General features: G+C 44.1%; 1 protein-coding gene across 1 annotated transcript in view; it reads right to left on the minus strand.

Annotated features, from left to right (window-relative positions):
- LOC140729945 (uncharacterized) overlaps positions 1–27,246 on the minus strand; it is a 91,334-nt gene that overhangs the window by 38,194 nt on the left and 25,894 nt on the right. Inside the window, exons 2-3 of the mRNA XM_073050119.1 lie at positions 9,513–9,875; positions 4,729–5,073 (exon numbers count right to left, since the gene is read on the minus strand). Coding sequence (XP_072906220.1) covers positions 4,729–5,073; positions 9,513–9,875 — 708 coding nt within the window. The remainder of the gene's footprint in view (positions 1–4,728; positions 5,074–9,512; positions 9,876–27,246) is intronic.

Here is a 27,246-nt window from a genome sequence, read left to right on the forward strand (position 1 = left end):
CCGTCTTTTTTTCTATAAAACTATGGAAGTTTATTTACACAACAAATACAGAAAGTGCAAACATTAAGTATTTACAAGACAGAGAATGAATTTAAATTAAAATGTGATTATTATTGTCTATAAAACAATCATTCCCTAAGGGTCCAAGGGTCCTGAAAGAGCTAGATAGAGCTCTTAAAGACAGCGGAGTCAAGGGATATGGGGAGAAGGCAGGAACGGGGTACTGATTGTGGATGATCAGCCATGATCACATTGAATGGCCTACTCCTGCACCTATTGTCTATTGTCCACTGCTGCTGGAAATTCCCCACTTTACCCATTGTGACCAGATACTCCCTCTCCATGAACAGCCGGGCACAAACAGAAGAGGGGCAGGCAGTTGGCCCTGGCAGAGTGCTCAACTTTCCACCACCTATACCCGTGAATGGCCATCGTGGCCAAGCCCCAGAGCAAGCCCACCAGTTCATCCTCCTCGTGACGCTCCCCTTTCCTTACTGGGTGGCCGTATTTAAGGAATGCGGGGCTGAAGTGCAGCCAGAGCCTGAGGAGCAGCCCCTTCAGATACTCGAGAGTCATAAGATGATGAGAGGCATTGATCGTGTGGATAGCTAGAGGCTTTTCCCCAGGGCTGAAATGGCTAACGCCAGGGGCAATGTTTTAAGGTGCTTGGAAGTAGGTACAAGGGAATGTCAGGGGCAGGTTTCTCACACAGAGAGTGGGGGATGCGTGGAATGCACTGATAGAGGCAGATACAATAGGGTGATAGAGGCAGATACAATAGGGTGATAGAGGCAGATACAATAGAGTGATGGAGGCAGATACAATAGGGTGATAGAGGCAGATACAATGGGGTGATGGAGGCAGATACAATAGGGTGATAGAGGCAGATACAATAGGGTGATGGATGCAGATACAATGGGGTGATGGAGGCAGATACAATGGGGTGATGGAGGCAGATGCAATGGGGTGATAGAGGCAGATACAATGGGGTGATGGAGGCAGATACAATAGGGTGATGGAGGCAGATACAATAGGGTGATGGAGGCAGATACAATAGGGTGATAGAGACAGATACAATAGGGTGATAGAGGCAGATACAATAGGGTCTTTTAAGAGATTCTTAGATAGGTACATGGAGCTTAGAAAAATAGACAGCTATGGGCTAGGGAAATTCTGGGCAGTTTCTAGAGTAGGTTACATGGTCGGCACAACATTGTGGGCCGAAGGGCCTGTAATCACTGTAGATTTCTATGTTCAAAGACAGACTGCAACCTCTCACACTCCATATATGTGTGATACACTGACTCCTCACGCTCACAGAATGGACAGGTGTGCGGGGTGTCATTGACCCTGCTCAGAAACCTGTTGTACTGGACTGCCCTATGCAACACCCTCCACCCCACATCCCCTATGTACAGGGAGGGACCCCTGCGTAAAGGGACTTCCCCTGGGGACGTCCTCCGCTGCCAGATGGTAATACCGACCGGCAAAGCGAGTCCAGTTGGCAGATGAAGGCAAGGAAGAGGAAGGTGTGGTGGAGCAGCCTGTACAAGAAACACTTTGGAACATCACAGAACGGCACAAGATGGCCAATGTTATGTGGGACCTTCTCCCACGTGGTATCCAAAGGCCTGGGTCTGACCAGCATTTCCAGCGCATCAGTAGTGCTGCCAGATCGCCTCCATTTCCCCAAACCCCCTCTGTGATAGGATGGGGACCCAGCCCCTCGCAGCCTATCTGGAGGAGACCAGACATCATACCCTCGACAGCTCACGGTTCCCTCAAAGCAGTGGAGCCGATGCTGTCGGCCTGAAGTGCATACCCTCGTGCAGGCAGTATCCCTGGTGGAGAAATGGTGCCACCAGAACATGCCATCTGGAAGGGTGGTCACTATATAGGTATCTCTACAGGGTTCTGAGAAGGAGAGCCCCCAGCTGGGAGCGCACACACACCAGTAACTGACTACCCTCCAAGATCAGAAGGCTCAGAACCACAGATGAGTCCGAATGCCTCCTGTTGCCCCAGAAAAAGTAGAAACATAGAAAGCCCACAGCACAACACAGGCCCTTCGGCTCACAAGGCTGTGCTGAACATGACTTACCTTAGAAATTACCTGGGGTTACCCATAACCCTCTTTTTTTCTAAGCTCCATGAACCCACCTAAGGGTCTCTTAAAAGTCCCTAATGTATCCGCCTCCACCACCGTCACCGGCAGCCCATTCCACGCACTCACCACTCTCTACGTAAAAAGCTTACCTCTGACATCTCCTCTGTACCTACTTCCAAGCAACTTAAACTGTGCCCTCTTGTGTTAGCCATTTCAGCCCTTGGAAAAAGCCCCCGACTATCCTCAAGAGTCCTCAAAATGCCTCAAGAGTCCACCAGCCTCTCTGTGTCCTGGAGACAAAAGCAGTGGCAGGACTAAGTAATTAGCTGGCATTATATCTTTACAATGAAGGCTACTTCTCAATGGGCTTTCCATGGACTGGTGATCGAAGCTGTCCTGGTCCATTGTGCCTTGTCTGTAGCAAACAACCTACAACTGTAGGATGGGTGATGATACTAGTCAGGTGAAAAGTCACAGCTGTGCTCAGTCAGGACAGACTGGAAAACTTGACTCGTGAAGCGCTATGAGTAGAACTGAGGAATAAGAAAGGTATGACCACATTAATGAAGGTATACCACAGACCACCCAATTGTCCGAGGGATTTAGAGACACAAATTTGTAAAGAGATTGCAGACTGTTATAAGAAACATAAGGTTGCAATAGCAGGTGAATTTAACTTTCTAGAAATTGACTTTGACCCCCACACTGTAAAAGGACTAGGTGGGATAGAGATTGTCAAACGTGTTCAGGAAAGTTTCCTTCATCAGTATGACAGAGTATGCGATCTTGACCTGCTATTAGGGAATGAGACAGAAGTTTGTGTAGGGAAACACTTTACATCTAATGACCATAATGCCACAAGTTTCAAAGTAAATATGGAAAGGATTAGACCTGTTCCAGGGATTGAGATTCTAAATCGGAGAAAGGCCAGTTTTGGTGGTGTCAGAAAGGATCTGGCAGGTGCGAGTTACCAGCACAAATGGTTCAGTGGGAAGTTAAGAAAGGTACATGGATGGTAAGGGAATGGAGGTTGATGAATAAAGGCAGTTTAAATGGTTTAGCACAGGCTAGATGGGCTGAAGGGCCTGCTTCTCAGCTGTACTTTTCTAGGACCCTATGACTCTAATAATGTTGCTTCTGCCATTAATTGTATTCTCTTACTTACTTTGGATTTAATGGCCAGTCTATTTCTTTTACACACATCATTTTATCCTCTTCTCCTGTCCACTTGTTCTGACTGTTTTTCCGATTGGTAACGTCGTCCAGTTCTGACAACTCACACTGACAGCTCACAGTAAATTGGTTTATTATTGTCACACGTGCTCAGGTACAGAGAAAATCCTGTTCCTGGACAAAATGATTTGTCACGATTTTCTATATTATTCCAGAGTACTTTTCCTTTCCCACTTTTACATTTCCCAACTGTTAGCAGTTTACACTCCAGGGAAAGCCATCCAACTTGCCCTTGTTCCCAGGCCGCTGGTGGTGCCAGTGGACATTGGTGACATTCACACTGGCATTATACAAGGCACAGTGGAGCTGGACAGTTACACCCTCTGGCACCTTGCTGACTGGTGGATACTGCACAAGGACGGGATCATCTGCAGGATCTGTGTGTTGGATATGGATACATTAATGTGTATTTATGGAGATCAATACAAGGCAGTATATTTCCCCAGCATTTTACAATTTATAATATTTAAATACATTTTAGTCCCAAGAATAATTTACAACTCTTTACTGAAGTCAGTGATAGCTGGCTGGCTCTGAAAGTGTGACTGTCCTACAGTCATAATGATGTCACAGTTTGGAGAGAGTTCTGAAGACCATGTGGCATCTGTTGATAATATTTCCCCCTTTATCCCTGAACAAGTTGGTGCAGTCGTTTATTGATTCTATTGTGGTTATTTTCTATTATGTCTGCAAGAAAATAAATCCATCAGAAAGGTGGCATTCATGATTAAGGACCCCCCCCCCCCCCATCACACAGGACATGCTCTCTTCTCATTGTTACTGTCAGGAAGGAGGTACAGAAGCCCGAAGACACACACTCAGTTATTCAGGAACAGCTTCTTCCACTCTGCCACATGTTTTCAAATGGATATTGAACCCATGAATATCAGCTCAATTCTTTTAAGATATTATTTCTGTTATTGCATTATTTTTAATTTAGCTATTTAATATACGTATATATACTTACTGAAATTAATTTGCTTATTTTTTTCTGTTTTAACATGTACAGCATTGTACTGCTGCTGCTAAGTTAGCAAATTTCACAACATATCCTAATTAATTAAACCTAATTCTGAATTAAGCAACCCTGATCTATGACTCCGAACACTGAAGAATTTCTCCTTTTCTCTCCTGTGATAACACACTCCACATTGACATTTATTTTCAAATATCCAACTGGACACACAGAGCAGACGGTCAGTCACCATGTTGGTGCTCCCCACCCATGAGTTAGGGGCCACAGTGCTCTGGATCGTGTCCCAGTGATGGGGCTCCAGTATTACACTGTGTGTTCTTCAGTACAATGTGCCCAGCCACGGGAAGTGAGTGGTGGTGGAATAACTCCCAATGCAGGGACACACTGCTAAATAAATAGAACTTGTACTCACTGGTTACGATGAGCTGAGTGCCGTTCCCATCGATGTCTCCCCACACTCTGCAGTAATAGACGGCAGAATCATTGTGCACCACGTCTGTGACTGTCAGGGTGAAGCTGCTGTTGGACGTGTCTCTGTAGGGCAGGAATCTCTCAGTGAAACCCCGTCCCCACTCTGGGCTGCCTCCTGCCCTGTGTGTTAAAACCCACTCCATGTCCTGCCCAGGTAGTTTCCGATACCAGTGGACGTCGGTGTCTTCCAGCCTGGCTTTGCTCATGGTACACCATAACCACGCCGTGTGACCCTCAGTGACACGCTGTATGCTCGAGGACTGGATAAGGACAGGAACGTCTGCACCTGTAAGGGAGAATATCGTCACTTCAACCCCAGCTTGAAGCAGACATCTTTTGTCACATGACCTCTGTGAAAGTACAAACACTTTATTGCTTCTGATATTAATATAATGTTCCAGCTGTTCCCGAGTTTACAGAGTTCAGGCGAGACCAGTGATGGGTGATAAATATGTGCTTCAAATAATCACCACCCACTTTGAATTGAACGTGGAACAGTACAGAACTGGACAGGACATCTGACCTTGATGTTGTGCCGACCTTGATGCTCATTTATGCTAAATATCCTCCTCCTATGTATCATTCATATCCCTCCATTCCCTTTGTATTCACGTGTCTATCTAAAATCCTCTTAAAGTCTAACAAACTCCCTGCTTCACTACTACCCAGTAACCTATTCCAGGCAGATACAGTAGATTCTGGTTCACTGGGCTGTCGGTTAATCAGGGAGCTGCTTATTTGGGACATTTCTTAAATAACAAAAACTAATTGATAAAATAGGCAGGATTCACTTTGTTTATTTGGGACACTAAGTCGTTTAATTGGGACAGGAGGTTGTTGCTGAACAGTTTCTAACGAGAGTCATTAGTATGCACTTGTAAGGCCGTTACACAACACTGCTTTGAACAAATAGATTTTAAATAACATCAAAGCATGTGTTGTTGTTCAAAAAGCAGTGATTAAGTCCTGGTTCAATGGTTCATTTATTGTCAAAGTATGCATGTGCAATACAACTCTGATATTTGTCTTGGCAACATCTGTGTAAATTTTCTCTGCAGGTAGATGACCAGAACTGCACACAATACTTGGTCAAAGGATTCAATACTGAGGGTGGACAGGACATTGGTCAAACTGCTCTCAGAATATGGTGAGCAGTTTTGGGCCCTTATTTATGAAAGAGTGTGCTGGCATTGGAGAGGAGATTCATGAAAATTATCCCAACAATGAAAGGATCAACATATGTGGAGAATTTGATGGTTCTGGGCCTGTATTCACAGGAATTTAGAAGGATGAAGGGGAATCTCATTGTAACTTATCAAATACTAGATAGGGTGGACATAGAAAAGGTGTCTTCTGTAGTGGGGAGAGTCAAGGACCAGAGGGCACAGGCTCAAAATTGAAGGACATTGCTTTAGAACAGAGATGAAGAGGAATTTCTTCAGCCAGAGTGTGGTGAATCAGGGGAGTTCATTATCACTGGCAGCTATGAGGCCTGCAGTGGACTGATAGAAGCTACAGAATGTTATAAAATTAGTCAGCTCCATCTTGGTACTAGCCTCCGGAATATCCAAGGCGTCTTCAAGGAGTGGTGTCTCAGAAAGGCGACATCCATTATTAAGGACCCCCATCACTCAGGACATGCCTTCTTCTCATTGTCACCATCAGGAAGGAGGTACAGAAGCCTGAAGGCACACTCTCAGTGATTCAGGAACAACTTCTTCTCCCCTGCCATCCAATTCCAAAATGGGCATTGAACCCATGAAACCACCTCACTTTTTTATATATTATTTCTGTTTTTGCACTATTTTAACCTAACTATTTAATATACACACATATATAGTTAATGTAATTGATTTATATTTTTCCTTTCTATATTATCATGTATTTCATTGAAATGTTGTGTCGTTAACAAATTTCACAACACATGCCAGTGATAATAAACCTGATTCTGATTCTGATTGCCATGATTCAATGTGCTGATCCATGCTCTGAGCTCATCTGCCTTTCCTACAAAACTTCTTACATTGAAATATGTACAGATCTGAATATTCATCCCTCCATGCTTGAAAATTTGATTCCTTTCTTTGCATGTACCTTCACAACATTATCCCCACAATCACTCCACCAGCTCCCTGGTGGTCTTGTTCCCATCCCCCTGCAACTCTAGATTGCGTTCAAAACTGGGTTGGCCATAGAAGACAAAGGAGTGGGAAGGGCTGTTACTCTGCTAGTTACTGTGACTAGTTGTGTTCTGAAATGAACTACATCAGGTCCTCTGTTTTTGTGATATTAGCCAAAGATGATATGAAGATTGGTGGAGGGGCAGGTAGTGTTGAGGAAACAGGTAGGATGCAGAAGAACTTAGACAGATTAGGAGAATGGGCAAGAAAGTGGCAAATGGAATACACTGTTGAAAAATGTATGGTCATGCATTTTGGTAGTAGAAATAAATGTGTGGTCTATTTTCTAAATGGGGAGAAAATCCAAAAATCTGAAATGCAAGGGGACTTGGGAGTCCTTGTGCAGAACACCGTAAAGGTTAACTTGCAGGTTGTTGGTGAGAAAGGCAAATGCAATGTTAGCATTCATTTCAAGAGCAAGGATGTGATGCTGAGGCTTTATAAAGCACTGATGAGGCCTCAGCTTTAGTATTGTGTGCAGTTTTGGGCTCTTTATTTTAGAAGAGATGTGCTGGCATTGGAGAGGGTCCAGAGGAGGTTCACAAGGATGATTCCAGGAATGAAAGGGCTCTCATATGAGGAATGTTTGATGGCTCTGGGCCTGGACTCGCTGGAATTTAGAAGGATGATGGGGATCTCATTGAAACCTTTCAAATGTTGAAAGACCTAGACAGAGTAGATGTGGAAAGGATGTTGCCCATGGCAGGAGAGTCTAGGACAAGAGGGTATAAGGGGCACCCATTCAAAACAGAGATGCGGAGAAATTTCTTTAGCCAGAGGGTGGTGAATTTGTGAAATTTGTTGCCACATGCAGCTGTGGAGGCCAGATCATTGGGTGTATCTAAGGCAGAGATTGACAGGTTCTTGATTGCACATTATAGGGAAAAGGGGAGAAGGCTGGGAAATGAGGTCGAGGAGGAGAAAAAAAAATCAGCCATAATTAAATGGTGGAGCCAACTCACTGGGCCAAATGGCATAATTCTGCTTCTATGTCGTGTGGTCGAAGATGTAGTTTGGTTGATATATTAGTTTGCAGATGACACAAAAATTGGAAATATGTGGCATTGTGGGTCATGAAAAGAGCGTCAGAGTATCACAGACTATAGATCTGTTGCAGACTTTGAGCTGAGAAATGGGGAAGAGAAAACAACCTGGACAAGTGTGAGGTGATATACTTTGGGAGGTCAAATAATCGTGACAGTATAGAGTAACTGAATAGACCGTTTGGAGTATTGGTGTACAAAGGGATCTTATGATACAAATCCATTGTTAACTGAAAGTGGCAATGCAGCCCTGAAGAAGGGTCTCGGCTGAAACATTGACTCTTTCTTCCTCTCTATAGATGCTGCCTGACCTGCTGAGTCCCTCTAGCATTGTGTGTGTGTGTTGCCCTGGATTTCCATTATCTGCAGAATCTCTTGTGTTTATGATTGCAAGTAAAGAATGCATAAGGCTTGTTTGCCTCATTGTCAGGGTGCTGATCATGGAGTCATGCAGCAGCTGGGTAAAGTTCTGCTTTGGGAACATTTCCTGTTCAGTTCTGGTTACCCCATTACAGGGAGGATGTGGAGCCTTTGGAGAGGAGGCAGAAGAGGTTCACCAGGATGTGGCCTGGATTGCAGAGCTTTAGTTATATAGGAGTTTAGACTGACTTGAATTGTTTACTCAGGATAATTGGAGACTGAGCTGTGACCATAAATTTATGTGAAACATAGAAAAAGTCGATAGAGACACAAGGGATGCTGCAAAAACGTTGGTGTCCTGATTAATCAAGAACCCATCAACCTTCGCTGTAAAAAATACTCAATGACTTGGCCTCCACAGTAGTCTATGGCAATGAATTCCACAGATTCACTACCCTCTGACTAAAGGAGTTTCTCCTCATCTCTGTTATAAATGGGCATCCCCCTAATCTGAGGCTGTGCCCTCTGGTCCTAGACTTGCCTATTATAGGAAACATTCTCTCCACATCCACTCTATCTGGGCCTATCAATATTTGATAGTTTTCATTAAGATCACCCTTTATTCTTCTAAATTCCAGTGAGTACAGGCCTAGGGCCATCAAATGCTCCTTGTACATCAATCTTTTCATTCTTGTAAACATCCTCTGGACTCTCTTCAATTTCATCACATATTTTCTGAGGTAACTGTGCAAAATCTCATTATTATCCTCATTGTTTTAATCATGCCTGTAGTCCAGTCAATGTCCTGTTTTATTCAGATGGTATCTGCAATTCCTCTGGGTGCTTTTGTCTTTCAGCACCTGAGTCGGTGCAATGGTTGTCCCAAACCTTGCATTCGTCTATTCACAGACACAATGTCACTGGCAATACCAGTATTTATCCTCTTTCCCTGATTACTCAGGAGCCAGTGAAGAGTCAAGCAGATTGTTCACTTGTAAAAAATCAGTTTGTCCCATTCTTTATTCTGAGCAGAAATTTTTAATAACAGGTGTTTCTATAAAACTGAGAACATGATGTCATCGTTATTTGTAGATGTTGGTACAGAGACGTGACTAGAAATACAAGCAACATGAAGTACTCACTGGTCACATTCAGCTGGGTTCCCTTTCCAAAGACTGAGTCCCAAATGCCACAGATGTAAAGTTTAGAGTCGGTGATCCTCACGTTGCTGATGGTCAGTGAGTAGCTGTTGGTGGTGACATTCCTGGAAAGCTGAAATCGACCAGAGAAGCCCCGTGATCTGTAAGCTCGGCCAGTACTGTAAAGACTAAGGATGATTCCTTTTTGTGTCAGTTCATTGTGTGAGTTGTACCAGTGTACATGGTATTTATCCACAGTGACATCCACATTGTCACTCTCCAGGTCACACTGTATCTGCACCATTCCACCTTCACGCACCTTCACAACTCCTGGTGATTGGATCAGGACTGTCTCTGCATTTACACCTGTGGGCAGTAAACAACTGAAGGTCAGGGCAGATGAAGAACCACAAAAACAATCATAATGATTTGAAATATATGAAAGATATTTATGAATATTTTGCGCATTGAATATCAATTTGCAGTGTAACTATTTCCATCCTGAGCTCAGTTCTTTCACTTTGTACTGAACCAACCTACAATCTCCTGGTTGCTGCAGCCAGCACCAAAGTAGAAATATTGAACGTAAATGCACAAATCTTGACCAATGTAAGATTTTATAGACTGCACGCAGAATTACAAATGTCACTCCACTTTTCACGAAGGGAAAGAAGCAGAAGAAAGGAAATTATAGGCAAGTTAGATTGACCTCAGTGGTTGGGAAGATGTTGGACACAATTGATAAGGATGTGGTTTTGATGTACTTGGGGGCACATGATAAAATAAGCCAAAGTCAGCATGGTTTCCTCAAAGGAAAATCTTGCCCGAGAAATCTGTTGGAATTCTTTGAAGAAATGACAAGCAGGATGGACAGAGGAGAATCAGTGGATGATGTCTATTTGGATATTCAGACAAGGTGCCACACATGAGGACGCTTGACAAGACAAGAGCCCAATGGCATTAGAGGAAAGATTTTAGCAGAGTAGAGCATTGGCTGTTTGGCAGGCGGCAAAGAGTGGGAATAAAGTGAGTAGCTGTGTTCCACAAGGGTCTGTGTTGACTCTGATTATTTTTAACTTCAAGGTTCAAGGTTCAATGTATTTTTATTTTCGAAGTATTTATGCACTGTACAATTCTGAGATTCATCTTCTCCAGACAGCCACAAAACAAATAAAACCATGGATGGCATTTAAAGAAAAAGATCAACACCCTCATGAAAAAAAAATCTGCCCAAAAGGTAACACGGACATCTACCCCACCATGCATAAAGAAACACATTGTGCAAACAGCAGCAAGAACATCAAGCCCCCCTATGTACAAAAATGATCACGCAAATGGCAACAAGAACCCCACACACAAAAATCACATTGTGCAAACTGTAACAAGAACATCAACCCCCCCCATGCATGAAAACAAATTGTGCAAATGGTAATAGGGATATCAAGCCCCCCCCAAGTGTAAAAAACAAATCATGCAAACGGCAACAAAAACATCAAACAAATCTTGCAAATACAGCAAGAAAGAATGGGTGAAATCACAGAATGTAAAAAACTGAAAGAGTCTAAGTGAAATACAATACAATCACTGGCATATCTCTTTACTTTGTGGAAGCAGTGCAATGCAATAAATGATCATGTAGAGAAAAAATCTGTGAATTACAATCAGTATATATTTATTAAATACTTAAATAAAATAAGTAGTGTAAAAATTTAGGAAGTTTTAAAAAGTGCTGAGGTAGTGCTCATGCCATTCAGAAATCAGACAACAGAGGGGATTTGAAGCAAGAAGCTGTGAGTGGAACGGCTGACAGGATTTTCAGAGAGAAGGCATTTTACTCCTCGGGGTAAAGAGAAACAAGACTGTGCAGGTGCATGATGTCAGCCAGTAGAGAGCGGGAAGATTTTAAAAAGAAGACCGCCATATACAGCCAGCAGTGGTCGGAGCGGGCAGCAGAGTGAGAGGGCTTCGGCTCAAACGGGGCTATGGCGAGGAAAGGCCAAGGTGAAGAACTGATTCATAGATAACGGCCTTCGACTTCCCTAGCAGACTTTTCCCTTTCTCCCGTGGTCCTCTTCCGCTAACCTCTGTTGCTCTGTCATGGCAGGTGAGCTCAGACCCGTGCCATGCTTCTCCTGTGACGTGGGAACTCAGGGAGGCTGACAGTGTCCCTGAAGGCTTTGTGTGCAGGAAGTGTGTCCAGCTGCAGTTTCTGATAGACCGCATGGTGGCACTGGAGCTGAGCATGGACTCTCTTTGGAGCATCCAAGATGCAAAGAATGTTGTGGATAGCACATTTAGTGAGTTGGTCACACGGCAGTTTAAGGATCTAAGGAAAGATAAGGAATGGTGACCAACAGGAAGAGTAGTACCATAGAACCATAGAACTCTACAGCACAGTACAGGCCCTTCAGCCCTCCATGTTGTGCCAACCCATATAATCCTGAAAAAAAGTACTAAAAGTACTTAAAAAAAGTTACCCCATAACCCTCCATTTTTCTTTCATCCATGTGCCTGTCCAAGAGGCTCTTAAATACCCCTAATGTTTTAGCCTCCACCACCATCCCTGGCAAGTCATTCCAGGCACTCACAACCCTCTGTGTAAAAAACATACCCCTGATGTCTCCCCTAAACTTCCCTCCCTTAATTTTGTACATATGCCCTCTGGTGTTTGTTATTGGTGCCCCGGGAAACAGGTACTGGCTATCCACCCTATCTATGCCTCTCATAATCTTGTAGACCTCTATCAAGTCCCCTCTCATTCTTCTACACTCCAAAGAGAAAAGTCCCAGCTCTGCTAACCTTGCTTCATATGACTTGTTCTCCAAACCAGGCAACATCCTGGTAAACCTCCTCTGCACCCTCTCCATAGCTTCCACATCCTTCCTATAATGAGGTGACCAGAATTGAACACAATACTCTAAGTGCAGTCTCACCAGAGATTTGTAGAGTTGCAACATGACCTCTCTACTCTTGATCTCAATCCCCCTGTTAATGAAACCTAGCATCCCATCGGCCTTCTTAACTACCCTATCAACCTGTGCAGCGACCTTGAGGGATGTATGGATTTGAAACCCAAGGTTCCTTTGTTCATCCACACTTTTAAGTAACTGACCATTAATCCTGTACTCAGTCTTCTGGTTTGTCCTTCCAAAATGCATCACCTCACACTTGTCCGGATTGAACTCCATCTGCCATTTTTCTGCCCAACTCTGCAGCCTGTCTATATCCTCTTGTAACCTTTGACAACCTACAGCTCCATCCACAACTCCTCCAATCTTGGTGTCATCCACAAACTTACTCACCTATCCTTCCACCTCTACATCCAGGTCATTTATAAAAATCACAAATAGCAGGGGTCTCAGGACACATCCCTGCGGCACTCCACTAGTCACTGACCTCCAGGCAGAATACTCTCCTTCCACAACTACCCTCTGCTTTCCTCCTTTAAGCCAATTTTTTATCCAAACAGCCAGGGTTCCACTTACTCATGCCTCATGACTTTCTGGATGAGTCTCTCATGAGGGACCTTGTCAAATGCTTTGCTAAAGTCCATGTAGACCACATCCACTGCCCTACCTTTATTAATTTCTTTCGTTACCTCTTCAAAAAGCTCAATCAGGCTTATGAGGCACGATCTTCCCTTCACAAAGCCATGTTGACTATCCATGAGTAGACTGTACTTCTCCAAATGCTCATAGGTCCTATCCTTAAGAATCCTTTCCAGTAGTTTGCATACCACTGACGTAAGACTCACCAGCCTATAGTTCCTAGGTTTCTCCCTGTTACCTTTTTTAAACAAGGGAACTACATTTGCCATTCTCCAGTCCTCTGGCACTTCCCCTGCAGCCAAAGAGGATTCAAAGATCATAGCTAATGCTCCAGCGATCTCTTCTCTCAATTCCCACAACAACCTGGGGTGTATCATATCCGGCCCTGGGGATTTATCAATCTTAATGTTTTTAAGAAGGTCCAGCACTTCGTCGTCCTTAATCTCCATGTTGTCCAGCACACAGGCCCGCTCTACTTTGACCTCATCCTGATCGAGATCCTTTTCACTTGTGAATACTGAAGCAAAGTATTCATTTATGACTGCCCCAACCTCCTCCGCCTCCAGGCACATGTTGCCCTCTTTATCCTTTAGCCATCCCACCTTCGTTCTTGTCATCCTCCTATTCTTTACATACGTATAGAACGCCTTGGGGTTCTCCTTAATCCTTGTGTTGCCTTTATGGCAGTTATTTAGTTTATAATATTTTCGCTTAGTAATTCGTGTGTTAGCATTTTTTAGTTAAAGTTAGGATTGTTTAAGTAAATTCGTTGTCTGTAATATATTGCGGCATGCGATGACGTCACATCTGGTTTCACCGCGTCTCGTGGGAAAATACCGGTTTGGGATAAACGCAAGGGTGGGGGTGCTCACACGTGTGAGATCAGCGCAAGAAAATTGTCTCTGTATGCATTAGAAATCACAGTGAAAGCAACGCTGTAAGTCATGAGATAATCGATATGTTGAATTAAAATGTTAACACCGATCCTGTTAAAAGTAACGATGGTCAATAAGGTTTATGTTTTCGTTAGCTAAAGAGTCGGGATAGTTTGTGTTGAAGTGTATTTAAAGCAGTCAATGGCGTAGGTAGATTCTGACTGTATGCTGCACTTTAATGTAATGTAGTTGTTGTAGTTTTACCTTTGCAAGTATTCACGATGTAAATGTGATATCTAGAAGGAAACAAATACTGTACCAATCTTGTATTGTTTTATCAACAGTTTTCACCATACATTAATGTGAAGAGTGAACAGTAAATGGTTAATCTTACTGCGACCTTGTTTTCATTGACTATGGTTTACCTCGATGTTTAGTTTGGCGTTCCGTTACACGCGAGCGAGAACATTACAATCCTACATGCCAAGATCTTCTCATGCCCCTTCAAGCTCTCCTAAATCCTTTCTTTAGCTCCTTCCTGGCTACCCTATGTTGCTCATAAGCCCCTCCTACTTCCTGCTTCTTATATCTAACATATGCTTCCTTTTTCCTCTTGACGAGTTGCCTCCCATGTTTCATCAGCCACGGTTCCATTTTCCTTCCATTTTTTCCTTGCCTCAGTGGACAAACCTATCCTGAACCCAGCTCAAGTGGTCCCTAAACTTCTCTGACATTACTTCTGTGCTTTCCCCTTTGAACATCTGTTTCCAATTTACTCTCGCTAGTTCCTGCCTCATCCCTTCAAAGTTAGCCCTTCCCCAGTTAAGCACTTTACCATTTCATCTGATTTTATCCCTTTCCATAGCTATGCTGAAGCTAAGGGAGTTGTGGTCACTCTCACCAAAATGCTCCCCCCACCAAGAGGTTGCTCAGGTTTATTACCCAGAACTAGATCCAGTATCGCTCTCCTCTCATCGGCCTGTCAACATATTGTGTCAGGAATCCTTCTTGAACACACCTGATAAATTCAGCCCCATCTATGCCCCTTGCATTCAGGTGGTGCCAGTCAATATGAGGGAAGTTGAAATCACCCATAACTACTACCCTGTATTTCCTGCACCATTCTAAAATCCGCCTGCTTATCTGCTCCTCGGTGTCCCGAGGGCTATTTGGGGGCCTATAGACTACTCCCAGCACAGTGATTGATCCCTTCCTATTTCTGACTTCCACCCAGACTGACTCCGTAGACACTCCTTCTGAAGTGTCCTCCCTTTCTATAGCCGTGATACTATCCCTGACCAGCAATGCTACTCCCCCCGCCTTTTCTACCTCCCATACTGTTCCTTTTAAAACACCTGAACCCCAGGACCTGCATCATCCAATCCTTCCCTTCCTCCAACCAAGTTTCAGTAATGTCCACAACATCATAGTTCCACGTACTAATCCATGCTCTAAGTTCATCCTCCTTGTTCCTAAAACTCCTAGCACTGAAATAGACACATTTCAACCCCTTTAACTGGCTACAATTATGTTCTGTCCCCTGCTTGTCCTTCCTCATCAACTCAGAACTCTTAGCATCATGCCCTTGTCCTTCTACCTTAATCCCTGCACTCACATTCTGATTCCCACCCCCCTGCCAAACTAGTTTAAACCCTCCCCAACAGCTCTAGCAAATCTGCCCGCCAGGATATTGGTCCCCCTGAGATTCAAGCGCAACCCACCCTTTTTGTACACTTCACACCCACCCCAAAAGAGGTCCCAATGATCCAGAAATCTGAATCTCTGCCCCCTGCTCCAATCCCTCAGCCACGCATTTATCCTCCACCTCATTCTATTCCTATTCTCACTGTCGTGTGGCACAGGCAGTAATCCCGAGATTACTACCTTTGAGGTCCTGCTTTTCAACTTCCTTCCTAACTCCCTGTAGTCTTCTTTCAGGACCTTTTCCCTTTTCCTCCCTATGTCATTGGTTACCAATATGTACCACGACCTCTGGCTGTTCTCGCTCCCTTTGCAGGATATCTTGTACACGATCAGAAACATCCCGGACCCTGGCAGCTGGGAGGCAAACTACCATCTGAGTTTCTTTCCTGTGTCCACAGAATCGCCTGTCTGAACCCCTGATTATAGAGTCCCCTATCACTACTGCCTTCCTCTTCCTTTCCCTACCCTTCTGAGCCACAGGGCCAGACTCTGTGGCAGAGGCACGGCCACTGTCGCTTCCCCCAGGTAGGCTGTCCCCCAGCCCAACAGTACTCAAACAGGAGTAGTTATTGTCAAGAGGTACAGCCACAGGGGTACTTTCTAGTACCTGACTCTTCCCCTTCCCTCTCCTGACTGTGACCCATTTCTCTGTCCCCCGTGGCCCCAGAGTGACCACCTGTCTGTAACTCCTCTCTATTACCTCCTCACTCTCCCTGACCAGATGAAGGTCATCGAGCTGCAGCTCCAGTTCCCTAACACGGTCCCTTAGGAGTTGCATCTCGATGCACCGGATGCAGATGTGGCCGTCCGGGATGCCAGGAGACTCCAGGACCTCCCACATCTGACACCGACCATAGAAAACTGACCTCTCACACATACTACCTCCTTTTGCAATCAACAACTGCCTCACCTCATCCCATTACTGCCGAAGCCCATTGATCCAAAGCCCTTTCACTCCACTGCCCACTCTCAATGTTGCCCACTAGATATGTCTGCCTTCTTTTTAAACTGTTCACGCTCAACTGGCTGACGTCATGCGTCTGCGCAGTCTGGCCTCTCTCTTCCCCTGAGAACTCAAAATGTCTTCCTGCTGGAAATCCTTAGGTGCTCTCCCGCTGCCTTCTTGTTCCAAATCAGGAACAGGAATTAGTAGCAGCAAGGTAGTCCAGGAGTCTCCTGCAGTCATCTCCCTCCAAAACAGACACACCGCTTTGGAGTCTGTTGGGGGAGATGGCTCATCAGGTGAAGGCAGCAGTAGCCAGGATCGTGGCACCATGGATGGCCCTGCTGCTCATGAGGGCAAGAAAAAGAGTGGTGGAGAAGTTGTGGTAGGAGATTCCATGGTAAGGGGAATAGAGAGGAGCTTCTGTGGCTGCAAACGGGACTCCCGTATGGTGTGTTGCCTCCCGGGTGCAAGGGTCAGAGATGTCTCGGAGAGGCTGCAGGGCATTCTGAGAGGGGAGGGTGAGCAGCCAGCTGTCGTGGTGCATGTAGGTACTAACAATATAGGAAGAAAGCGGGATGAGGTCTTACAAGCTGAATTTAGGGAGCTAGGAGATAAATTAAAGAGTAGGATCTCAAAGGTAATAATCTCAGGATTATTACCGGTGCCACGTGCTAGCCAGAGTTGGAATAGCAGGATAGCGGGAATGAACATGTGGCTTGATCGGTGGTGCAGGAGGGAGGGTTTCAGATTCTTGGGGCATTGGAACCACTTCTGGGAGAGGTGGGACCAGTACCGTCTAGATGGTCTACATCTGGGAAGGGCCAGGATCAATGTCCTTCAGAGATTGTTTGCTAGTGCTGTTGGGGAGGCTTTAAACTAATATGGCAGGGAGATGGCAACCCACACAGAAAAGAAGAGGGAAGTGATGCAGAGACCAAAGCAAGACTTAGTGAAGAAAAAAGTAAGAGTAGAGTGCATAAAAGTTAAAAGCAAAAATTGCATAGGTCACTAGATTTCAAAAGGGCAATGAGTATAAGGGCACTTTAATTAAATGCACGTAGTATTGGAAACAAGGACAATGAGTAGATGGGCACTTTATCTAAATGCCCATAGTATTGGAAACAAGGTTAGTGAACTTGTGGCACAGATCAGTACCAAGGCTTATGATTCATTGGCCATTACAGAAACCTGGTTGCAAGGTCGAGATGATTGGGAATTACATTTCCAAGGTTATCAGGTGACACGGAAAGATAGACAAGGAAGGCAAAGGAGGTGGGGTGGCACTCTTAATTAAGAATGAGATCAGGACAGTTGTGAGAGATGATATAAGATGTACGGAGCAGAATGTTGAGTCCATCTGGGTAGAGATTAAGAACAGTAAAGGGATAAAATCACTGGTGGGAGTTGTCTGTAGACCACCTAATAAAAGTATTGCAGTGGCAGAAGTGATTAACCAAGAAATAACTGAGTCTTGTAAGAATGGAATGGCAGTTGTCATGGGGGATTTTAACTTTCATATAAATTGGGTGAATCAGGTTGGTCAAGGAAGTCTTGCGCAAAAACCTCCTAGAATGCATCCATGATGGCTTTCTTGAGCAGCATGTTAGTGAACCTACAAGGGAAAATACTGTCTCAGATCTAGTCCTGAGCAATGAGACAGGTAAGATTAACAATCTTGTGGTCAGGGATTCTTTTGGAAAGAGTGATCATAGTGTAATTGAATTTTGCATACAGATGGAGGACGACTAGTGTATTATGCTTGAGCAAGGGACACTACAATGGGATGAGGGAGGAGTTGGCTAATGTGGACACATCTAATGTGCAAAGATTGATGTTATGGATGAAATGGGAGGTGAGGACCAAGATAACATGACTGTCACTAAAGAGATAGTGATGAGAAAACTAGAGGGCCTGAAGGTAGATAAGTCCCCTGGTCCTGATGGGATGCATCCCAGGGTGCTGAAGGAATTAGCGGAGGTTATGGAAGACACATTGGTAGTCATTTATCAAAACTCTCTAGAGTCTGTACAGGTCTCGGCGGATTGGAAGACAGCAAATGTCACGCCACTTTTTTAAAAAGGATGCAGGCAAAAGACGGGCAACTATAGGCCGGTTATCTTAACATCTGTAGTTGGGAAAATGCTTGAAGCTGTCATTAAGGAAGAAATAGCAAAACATTTAGAAAGGAGTAGTTCCATTAGACAGATGCAGCATGTATTCAGGAGGGGCAGGTCTTATTTGACAACCTCACTGGAGTTCTTTGAGGACATAATGAGTACAGTGGATAGAGGGGAACTGGCGGATGTCGTATACTTGGATTTCCAGAAGGCATTCGATAAGGTACCGCACAGGAGACTTATAAATAAGATATGGATGCATGGAGTCGGAGGAAGTGTATTGGCATGGATAGTGGATTGGTTAACCGATAGAAGGCAGAGAGTTGGTATAAATGGTGTTTCTCCGGTTGGCAGTCAGTGGTGAGTGGGGTGCCACAGGGGTCAGTGCTGGGCTCGCAGCTGTTTACCATTTACATTGATGATTTGGAAGAGGGGACTGAGTGTAGCTTAGCAAAATTTGCTGATGACACTAAACTGAGTGGAAAAGCAAATTGTACAGAGGATGCGGAGAATCTGCAGAGGGATATAGATAGATTAAGTGAGTGGGCCAAGGTCTGGCAGATGGAATACAACGTTGGTAAATGTGAGATCATCCACTTTGAAGGGGAATAATGGAAGAGCAGGTTATTATTTAAATGGTGAAAGATTGCAGCATGCTGCTGTGCAGAGGGACTTGGGAGTGCTTGTTCTTGAATCGCAAAAAGATGGCTTGCAGTTATAACAGGCTATTAAGAAAGCAAACAGAATGTCGGCCTTCATTGCTAGAGGGTTTGAATTTGAGAGCAGTGAGGTCACGCTGCAACTATATAGGGTACTGGTGAGGCCACACCTGGAGTACCATGTGCAGTTTTGGTCTCCATGATTGAGGAAGGATATATGGGGTTTGGAGGCAGTGCAGAGGAGGTTCACCAGGTTGATTCCAGGGATGAAGGAGTTAACCTATGAGGAGAGATTGAGTTGCCTGGGACTATACTCTCTGGAGTTCAGAAGAATGAGAGGGGATCTTATAGAAACATTCAAAATTTTGAAAGGGATAGATAAGATAGAAGTAGGAAAGTTGTTTCTATTGGTAGGTGAGACTAGAACTAGGGGACATTGCCTCAAGATTCAGGGGAGGAGATTTAGGATGGAGATGAGGATAAACTGTTTTTCCCAGAGAGTGGTGAATCTGTGGAATTCTCTGCCCAGGGAAGCAGTTGAGGCTTCTTCACTAAATATATTTAAGATACAGTTAGATAGGTTTTTACATAGTAAAGGAATTAAGGGTTATGGGGAAAAGGCAGGTAGATAGATCTGAGTTTACAGACAGATCAGCCATTGAATGGCGGAGCAGGCTCAATGGGCTGGATGGCCTACTCCTGCTCCTATTTCTTATGTTCTTGTGTGATAAGCTGTCCCCAAATCAGGCTTCTATACCTTCCTCCTGATGATTGCTATAAGAAGGCGGCATGTCATGGGCGGTAGAGGGCTTTAATGATGGACACTGCCATTCTGAAGCACCACTCCTTGATGATAACCTGCATGCTATGGAGGCTAGTGACCATGATGGAGCAGGCTAATTTTACAACACAGCCTCAGAATAGAAGGATGTTTATTTAGAAAGGAGATGAAAAAGAAATTTCTTTAGCCAGAGGGTGGTGAATTTTTGGGATTCATTGCCACAAGCAGCTGTGGAAGCCAAGTATTCATGTATATTTAAGGCAGAGATTAGCAGATTCTTGATAAGTCAGGGCATGAAGGGATGTGGGGAGAAGTGTCGGAGATGGTGGCTGAGGGAAATGGATGAGCCATGATGAAATAGCAGAGCAGACTGGATGGGCCACATGGCCTAATTCTGCTCCTATAGCTTATGGTTATATGTTCTAATTAAACTGAACAAAACATCATCGATGTTTTTCCATTGTTATGTGCACCAAAGTACAGTGAATCAGAATTTCATGATATTCGTCGTAACATGGCAGCAGTATATTTCAATAGATAATAACAAAAACTGGAAATTATATATAGAAATTAAAAGAGCTAATTTGAATAAGTAGTACAGAAAGAAGCTGCAAAAAGTTGTAAATTCAGTCGACTCCATCTTGGGTACTAGTCTATATCTTCAAGGAGCGGTGTCTCAGAAAGGCAGCATCCATTATTAAGGACCTCCAGCACCCAGGGCATGCCCTTTTCTTACTGTTACCATCAGGTAGGAGGTACAGAAGCCTGAAGGCACGCACTCAGTGATTCAGGAACAGCTTCTTCCCCTCCGCCATCCGCTTCCTAAATGGACATTGAAATCTTGGACACTACCTCACTTTTTAAAATATATAGTATTTCTGTTTTTACATGATTTTTAAATCTATTCAATGTATGTGCAGTAATTGATTTATTTAATTATTTTTGATTTTACGTTTTTTTTTCTCTTCTTGTATATTATGTATTGCATTGAACTGCTGTTGCTAAGTTAACAAATTTCACGTCACATGCCAGTGATAATAAACCTGATTCTGATTCTGAAGAGAAATAAAAGTACAGAGCTAATGTTCATGAGTAAATGTCCATTCATAAATTGGATGGCAGAGGGAAAGAAGCTATTCCTGAATTGCTGAGTGTGCTTCAGACTTCTGTACATCCTTCATGACGGTCGCTACGAGAAGAGGGCATATCCTGGGTGGTGGGGGTCCTTAATTTTGGATGCCACCTTTTAGAGGCATCACTCCCTGAAGATATCCTGGATGTTGGGGAGGCTAGTGTCCAGCATTCAGGACAAAACATGATTTTGGATGTCCTCCAGACAGATCATTCAAACACGAGCACATCAACATGGTGCAAAGGAAAACACAACTGATTGCAGAAAATAGAGTGTCAAAGTAACAGAGAAAGTGCAATGTACGTAACAATACGGTGCAAGTACGTGAAGAATAGGTTGAGAGATCAAGAGTTTATCTTTAATATACAAGAGGTCTGAAGAATTTTATAATTCTGTTGAAAAATTCCCCTTTATCACACTATAATTTATTTTCTGTTTGTTGATATCCCAGATATTTATATTCATCCATCGGTTGTATTATATCCTGCAGCAAAGTTTTATATTCTATCAGCTCAATTACACCATTCTTTATGTTTAATGTCCCGTACTTATCTAGTCCAAAGTTCATGTTTATATCTTTAGAAATTATTATGATTATTTCTTTTTTTTCTGTATTGTTTGTTATCTCATACACACTGGTTGTCCACCCTGTTGGTGTGGTCATTCATTGATCCTATTATGGTTATTGGATTTATTGAGTATGGCCATGAGAAGATGAATCTCAGGGCTGAATATGGTGACATATATGTACTTTGATAATAAATTTACTTTGATCTCTGAATGGTGAACTTTGGGATTATGGTATTGAAGCTGCATCTGTAGTCAAGAAATAGATGTAGGTGTCTTTATTACCCTGGTATTCCAGAGATTGTATCTGCTGTGAACTTGGCTTGGCTATAGGTGAATTGCAGTGGTTGAGTTTGTCTGGGAGGCTGGAGTTGATGTGGACCAACACCCTCCTCCATCTGGCAGAACTGGTCCTCACCCTAAATAATTTCTCCTTCGGCGGCTCACACATTCTTCATACTTGAGGGGTGGCCATGGACACCAGTGTGGGCCCCAGGTATGTTTACCTCTTCATTGGCTATGTAGAACAGTCCATGCTCCGAGCCTTCAATGATAATACTCCCCAACTCTTCATGCACTACATTGACAACTGCATTGGTGCTGTTTCTTGCATCCATACCGAGCTCATCAATTTCATCAACTTTGCCTCCTACTTCCTCCCTGCCCTTGAGTTTACTTGGTCCACCTCTGACACCCTCCCTCCCCTTTCTCAATTCCTGTCTCTGTCTCTGGATTCAAACTATCAACTGAGATATTTTAAACTTACCAATTCCCATGATTATCTTGGCTGTGCTATTCCCCTTCCTCAGTTCCTTTGCCTCCATCACATCTGTTCTCAGGGCACAGCTTTCCATTCCAGACAATCAGACATGTCCTCCTTCTTCAAAGAATAGTGCTTCCCTCCTTCCACAAATGATGCTACCCTCAGCCGCATCTCCTCCATTTTCCGAACATCCACGCTCACCCCATCTTCCCACCACTTTAACTGTGATAGAGTTCCTCAAGTCCCTACCTACCACCCCACCAGTCTCTTCATCCAGCATATTATCCTCTGAAACTTCATCTCTAAGTAGATTCTACCACCAAACATATCTTTACCTCTCTCCCCTCCGCTTTCCACAAGGATCACTCCCTCCATACTTGAACTAATGGCACTTTGTGCATTACTGTGATGTTCTGGTGCTACGGATGATGCTGAGGATGCTCTATGAGGCTGTGGTGGCCAGTGCTATCATGTTGGCTGTTGTGTGCTGGGGCAGCAGGCTGAGGGTAGCAGACACAAACAGAATCAATCAACTCATTCGTAAGGCCAGTGATGTTGTGGGGGCGGAACTGGACTCTCTGATGGTGGTGTCTGAAAAGAGGATGCTGTCCAAGTTGCATGCCATCTTGGACAATGACTCCCATCCACTCCATAATGTACTGGTTAGGCACAGGAGTACATTCAGCCAGAGACTCATTCCACCGAAATGTAACACTGAGCGTCATAGGAAGTCATTCCTGCCTGTGGACATCAAACTTTACAACTCCTCTCTCAGAGTGTCAGACACCCTGAGTCAATAGGCTGGTCCTGGACTTATTTCCATTGGGCATGATTAGCTTATTATTATTTAATTATTTATGGTTTTATATTGCTATATTTCTACACTATTCTTGGTTGGTGCGACTGTAACAAAACCCAATTTCCCTCAGGATCAATAAGCATGTCTGTCTGTCTGTCACTTATTTTCTGCTACTTAATAACATTTTTCTATTACTGTCTTGTTTTTATCTACCACTTTGTTTGATTGCCTGAGAGGAAGCCAAACACAGTTTCATTGTACCTAAGTATAATGACAATAAAGATCATTCAATTCAATTCAATAATTCCCTTGTCCATTCACCCCTCCCTACTAATTTCCCTTCCAGCACCTATCCCTGCAAGAGGCCCAAGTGGCACACCTGCCCATTCACCTCCATTCAGGGCCCCAAACAGTCCTTCCAGGTGGGGCAACACTTCACCTGCAAATCTGATGGGTTCATCTGTTGTGTCCAGTGCTCCTGATGTGGCCTCCTCTACATTGGTGACACCCATTATAAAACTGGGAGACCGCTTTGTCGATACCTCTGCTCCATCCACCAAAAGTGAGCTTCACATTGGTGAAACACTTAAATTCAGATTCTCACTCCCATTCCAACATATCAGTCCATGGCCTCCTCTTATGCCAAGATGAGGCCAGCCTCAAGGGGGAGAGCAGCACGTTATGTTCCAAAACGTACAAACAAGCTGGATGAACTCAGCAGGTCGGGCAGCATCTGTTGAAAGGATCAGTCAACGTTTCGGGCCGAGACCCTTCGTCAGGACTGTTGAAGGGTCTCGGCCCGAAACATTGACTGCTCCTTTCAATGGATGCTGCCCGACCTGCTGAGTTCATCCAGCTTTTTCGTACGTTTTGATTTGACCACAGCATCTGAAGCGTATTTTGTGTTTACATAATGTTCCACCTGGGTTTCCTCCAACCTGATGGCATGAATATCAATTTCTCCTTCTGACAAAAGATTTTCCCTTACACGTCCCTTCTTTTTCTATTCCCGTTCTGACCTCTTGCCTCTGCTCAACTGCCTATCACATCCCTTGGATCACTTCCTCCTCCCCTTTCTCCTGTGGCCTACTCTCTTCTCCAATCAGATACCTTCTTCTCCAGCTCTTTATCTTTCCCACCTACCTGACTTCTCCTATCACCTTCCAGCTATCCTCCTTCTCCTCCCCCCCACCTTTTCTGTCCTGAAGAAGAGTATCAGCCCGAAATGTTGACTGTTTATTCATTTCCATAGTTACTGCATGACCTGTTTGCTGAGTTCTTCCAGCTTTTTGTGTGTGTTGCTTAGTTAAAGATGTCTGTAAATGGACCCACCAGCTAATCTAAGTACATGACCTGGCCAGTCACTTCCATGGGTTCACTCCCGTGAGGGCTGATCTCATGCCTGTGATGGTGACGGGTACTTTGGAGGCTGTTGGGGAGGTGGTTGTCATTTCATTTCTGTTCCATTGAAAATGTGTATAGAATGATTTGAGCTCATTATGGAGGGATGTTTCGTTGCCAGGAATGTTGCATTGTATTTGGTTGCGGCACAGAAGTTCAAATTCAAGTTTATTGTCCGATGATTGTACATATGTAAGACCATTGCACCATAAGATATAGGAGTGGAATTTGGCCATTCGACCCATTGTGTCTGCTCTGCCATTTCCTCATGGTTGATTCATTTTCCCTCTGAGCCCAATCACCCGCCTTCTCCCTATATCCCCAAGAGTCTATCAACTTCTGCCTTAAATATACCCAATTACTTGGCGTCCACAGCTGCCTGTGGCAACAAATTCCACAGATTCACCACTCTGTGCCTAAAGAAATTCCTCCTCATCGCTGCTCTAAAAGGACCCCTCTATTATGAGGCTGTGTCCGCTGGTTTTAGACTCCCCACCATAGGATGCACCCCAGAGTCAACAGAACTGAGTCTGGATGCAGAGTTTCAACCTGAAGTGTAGACAATTTTGCCACAGATGCTGCTTCATCACTGAGTTCCTCCAGAAAATTGTTTTGTCACTGCAGATTAGCAGCACCTGCAGTCTGTCCTTCCTTAATGAAACCTATCGACTATTGAAAGGCCTACAAAGAGCCTAAGGATGACTCCTACCGTGAGAAAATCTCAGACCAGCTGTCCATTTAGAACAGAGATGAAGGGGAATTTCTTTACCCAAAGAGTGCTAAATCTGTTGAATTCATTGCCGCAGACAGCTGTGGAGGTTGATAGGTTATTGATTAGTCAGTGCATCAAAGGTTACAGAGAGAAAGCAGGAGAATTAGGTTGAGAGGGATAATAAATCAGCCGGAAGGGAATGACAGAGCAGACTTGATGGGCCAAATGGTCTAATTCAGCTCTTATGTCAAGTGGTCTTCTTCAGAGCCATATGACAAGTGGCTTTGATCAACTATACAGTACATTTAAGTGAATCGTGATTTGTAAGGGTGGCAAAGATTATGGGGAGAAGGCAGGAGATTGGGGTTGAGAAGGATAATACATCAGGCATGAAGGAATGGCAGAGTAGACTCAATGGGCTGAATGGCCTCATTCTGCTCCTATGTTTTATGGTCTTATGGAGCTCCTCCAGCAGATTGTTTGTCGATAAAAATACAGGCATTTGCTGCTCTAATGACAATCGGGTCCATTAAATACTTGCTAACTGCTGAGAGATTTAGGCAGCTCTAATTTATTAGCTCACATTTACTAATGAGTAATAGGAAAAGGTTTCATCTACATTCATCCGTATCCACCTCTCCCAATTTGTCGGGTTACAAAGGTAATACTTATACCCAAAAGCAGGGTACTACATTCGCAAATATGGTTACTGATTCAAATCCATCAATCGATTGGCTATTGCATAGCTAAGCACGCAAAATACTCAGAATAAGCATAGACGCAAGCGTAATACTTGGAATGGGTATGGACACAAGCAAAACACTCGAAATAGGTATATAGCTCAAAACACTTTGCCGAACACATTGTCTTGTGGTCGCAAGGTTCCTGTTCTTTGTGGTTGCCACATGCTGTTTGGCATCTTATTTTAGCTACCTCTTCCCTGTCCTCCTACACTTCCACAATGACGTATCCTCTCCCTGGTCCTGTCTACATATTTTGCTACACTTGCCCCTCGCCCACCCCTTCTACACGTACCCCTTACCGAAAAGAGACTCATTGGGTATAAATGGAGTTGAAAAAGTAACACAATTTGGTCTCGGCAGAACATGGCAGGTCTCATTACACTTGTCAACAAGGTTCTCTCAGGCCTGTTACTCATACACATCCATTACTGACGGTTTATTCAAGCCATCAGGAACACCATTTTAATCCGGTTTGAAAATGAGAGAGAGAGAGAGAGAGAGAAGCCCTCGCTGTCAGGGACGACCATGGATGCTGTGTACTAGTGTCAAAGTCAATACACAAGCCAAGGCAGTATAATTTGGAGAGCAAGCTGTTGTTCATGCAGCAGGCTTCCCCTCTCCATTCATCTGATGAACTCAAAGGAACGGGAAAGACTCATACTGTTTTGCACAAGCAGAGTTGCAGGAGTTGCCAGTTAGCATTGAACTCAACATAGGACTGCCTTAGAGACTCCAGATCTGAATTTTATTCCTGAAGCCTTCCTCATGAGTAGGTATAACTGCAAGGCAGCGGAGGTTTGAGGTCAGAGTTTTTCTTCTCCTACATGAGCTACTAACCATGGCTGATGAGCCCCATTTGCCCAAATCGACTGGTTTAAGGTGCAAGTAGCCTATCTTTGCCTCTTCTCCTGTCAATAGAAAAGGCTCTGCAGAGCTTAGCAGCTAAGCCATTAAGAAGACCTGTTACAACCACAGATTTGGCAGAGCAGT

This window comes from Hemitrygon akajei, chromosome 7, assembly GCF_048418815.1.
Source record: "Hemitrygon akajei chromosome 7, sHemAka1.3, whole genome shotgun sequence".
In the NCBI taxonomy this organism is placed as follows: Eukaryota; Metazoa; Chordata; class Chondrichthyes; order Myliobatiformes; family Dasyatidae; genus Hemitrygon; species Hemitrygon akajei.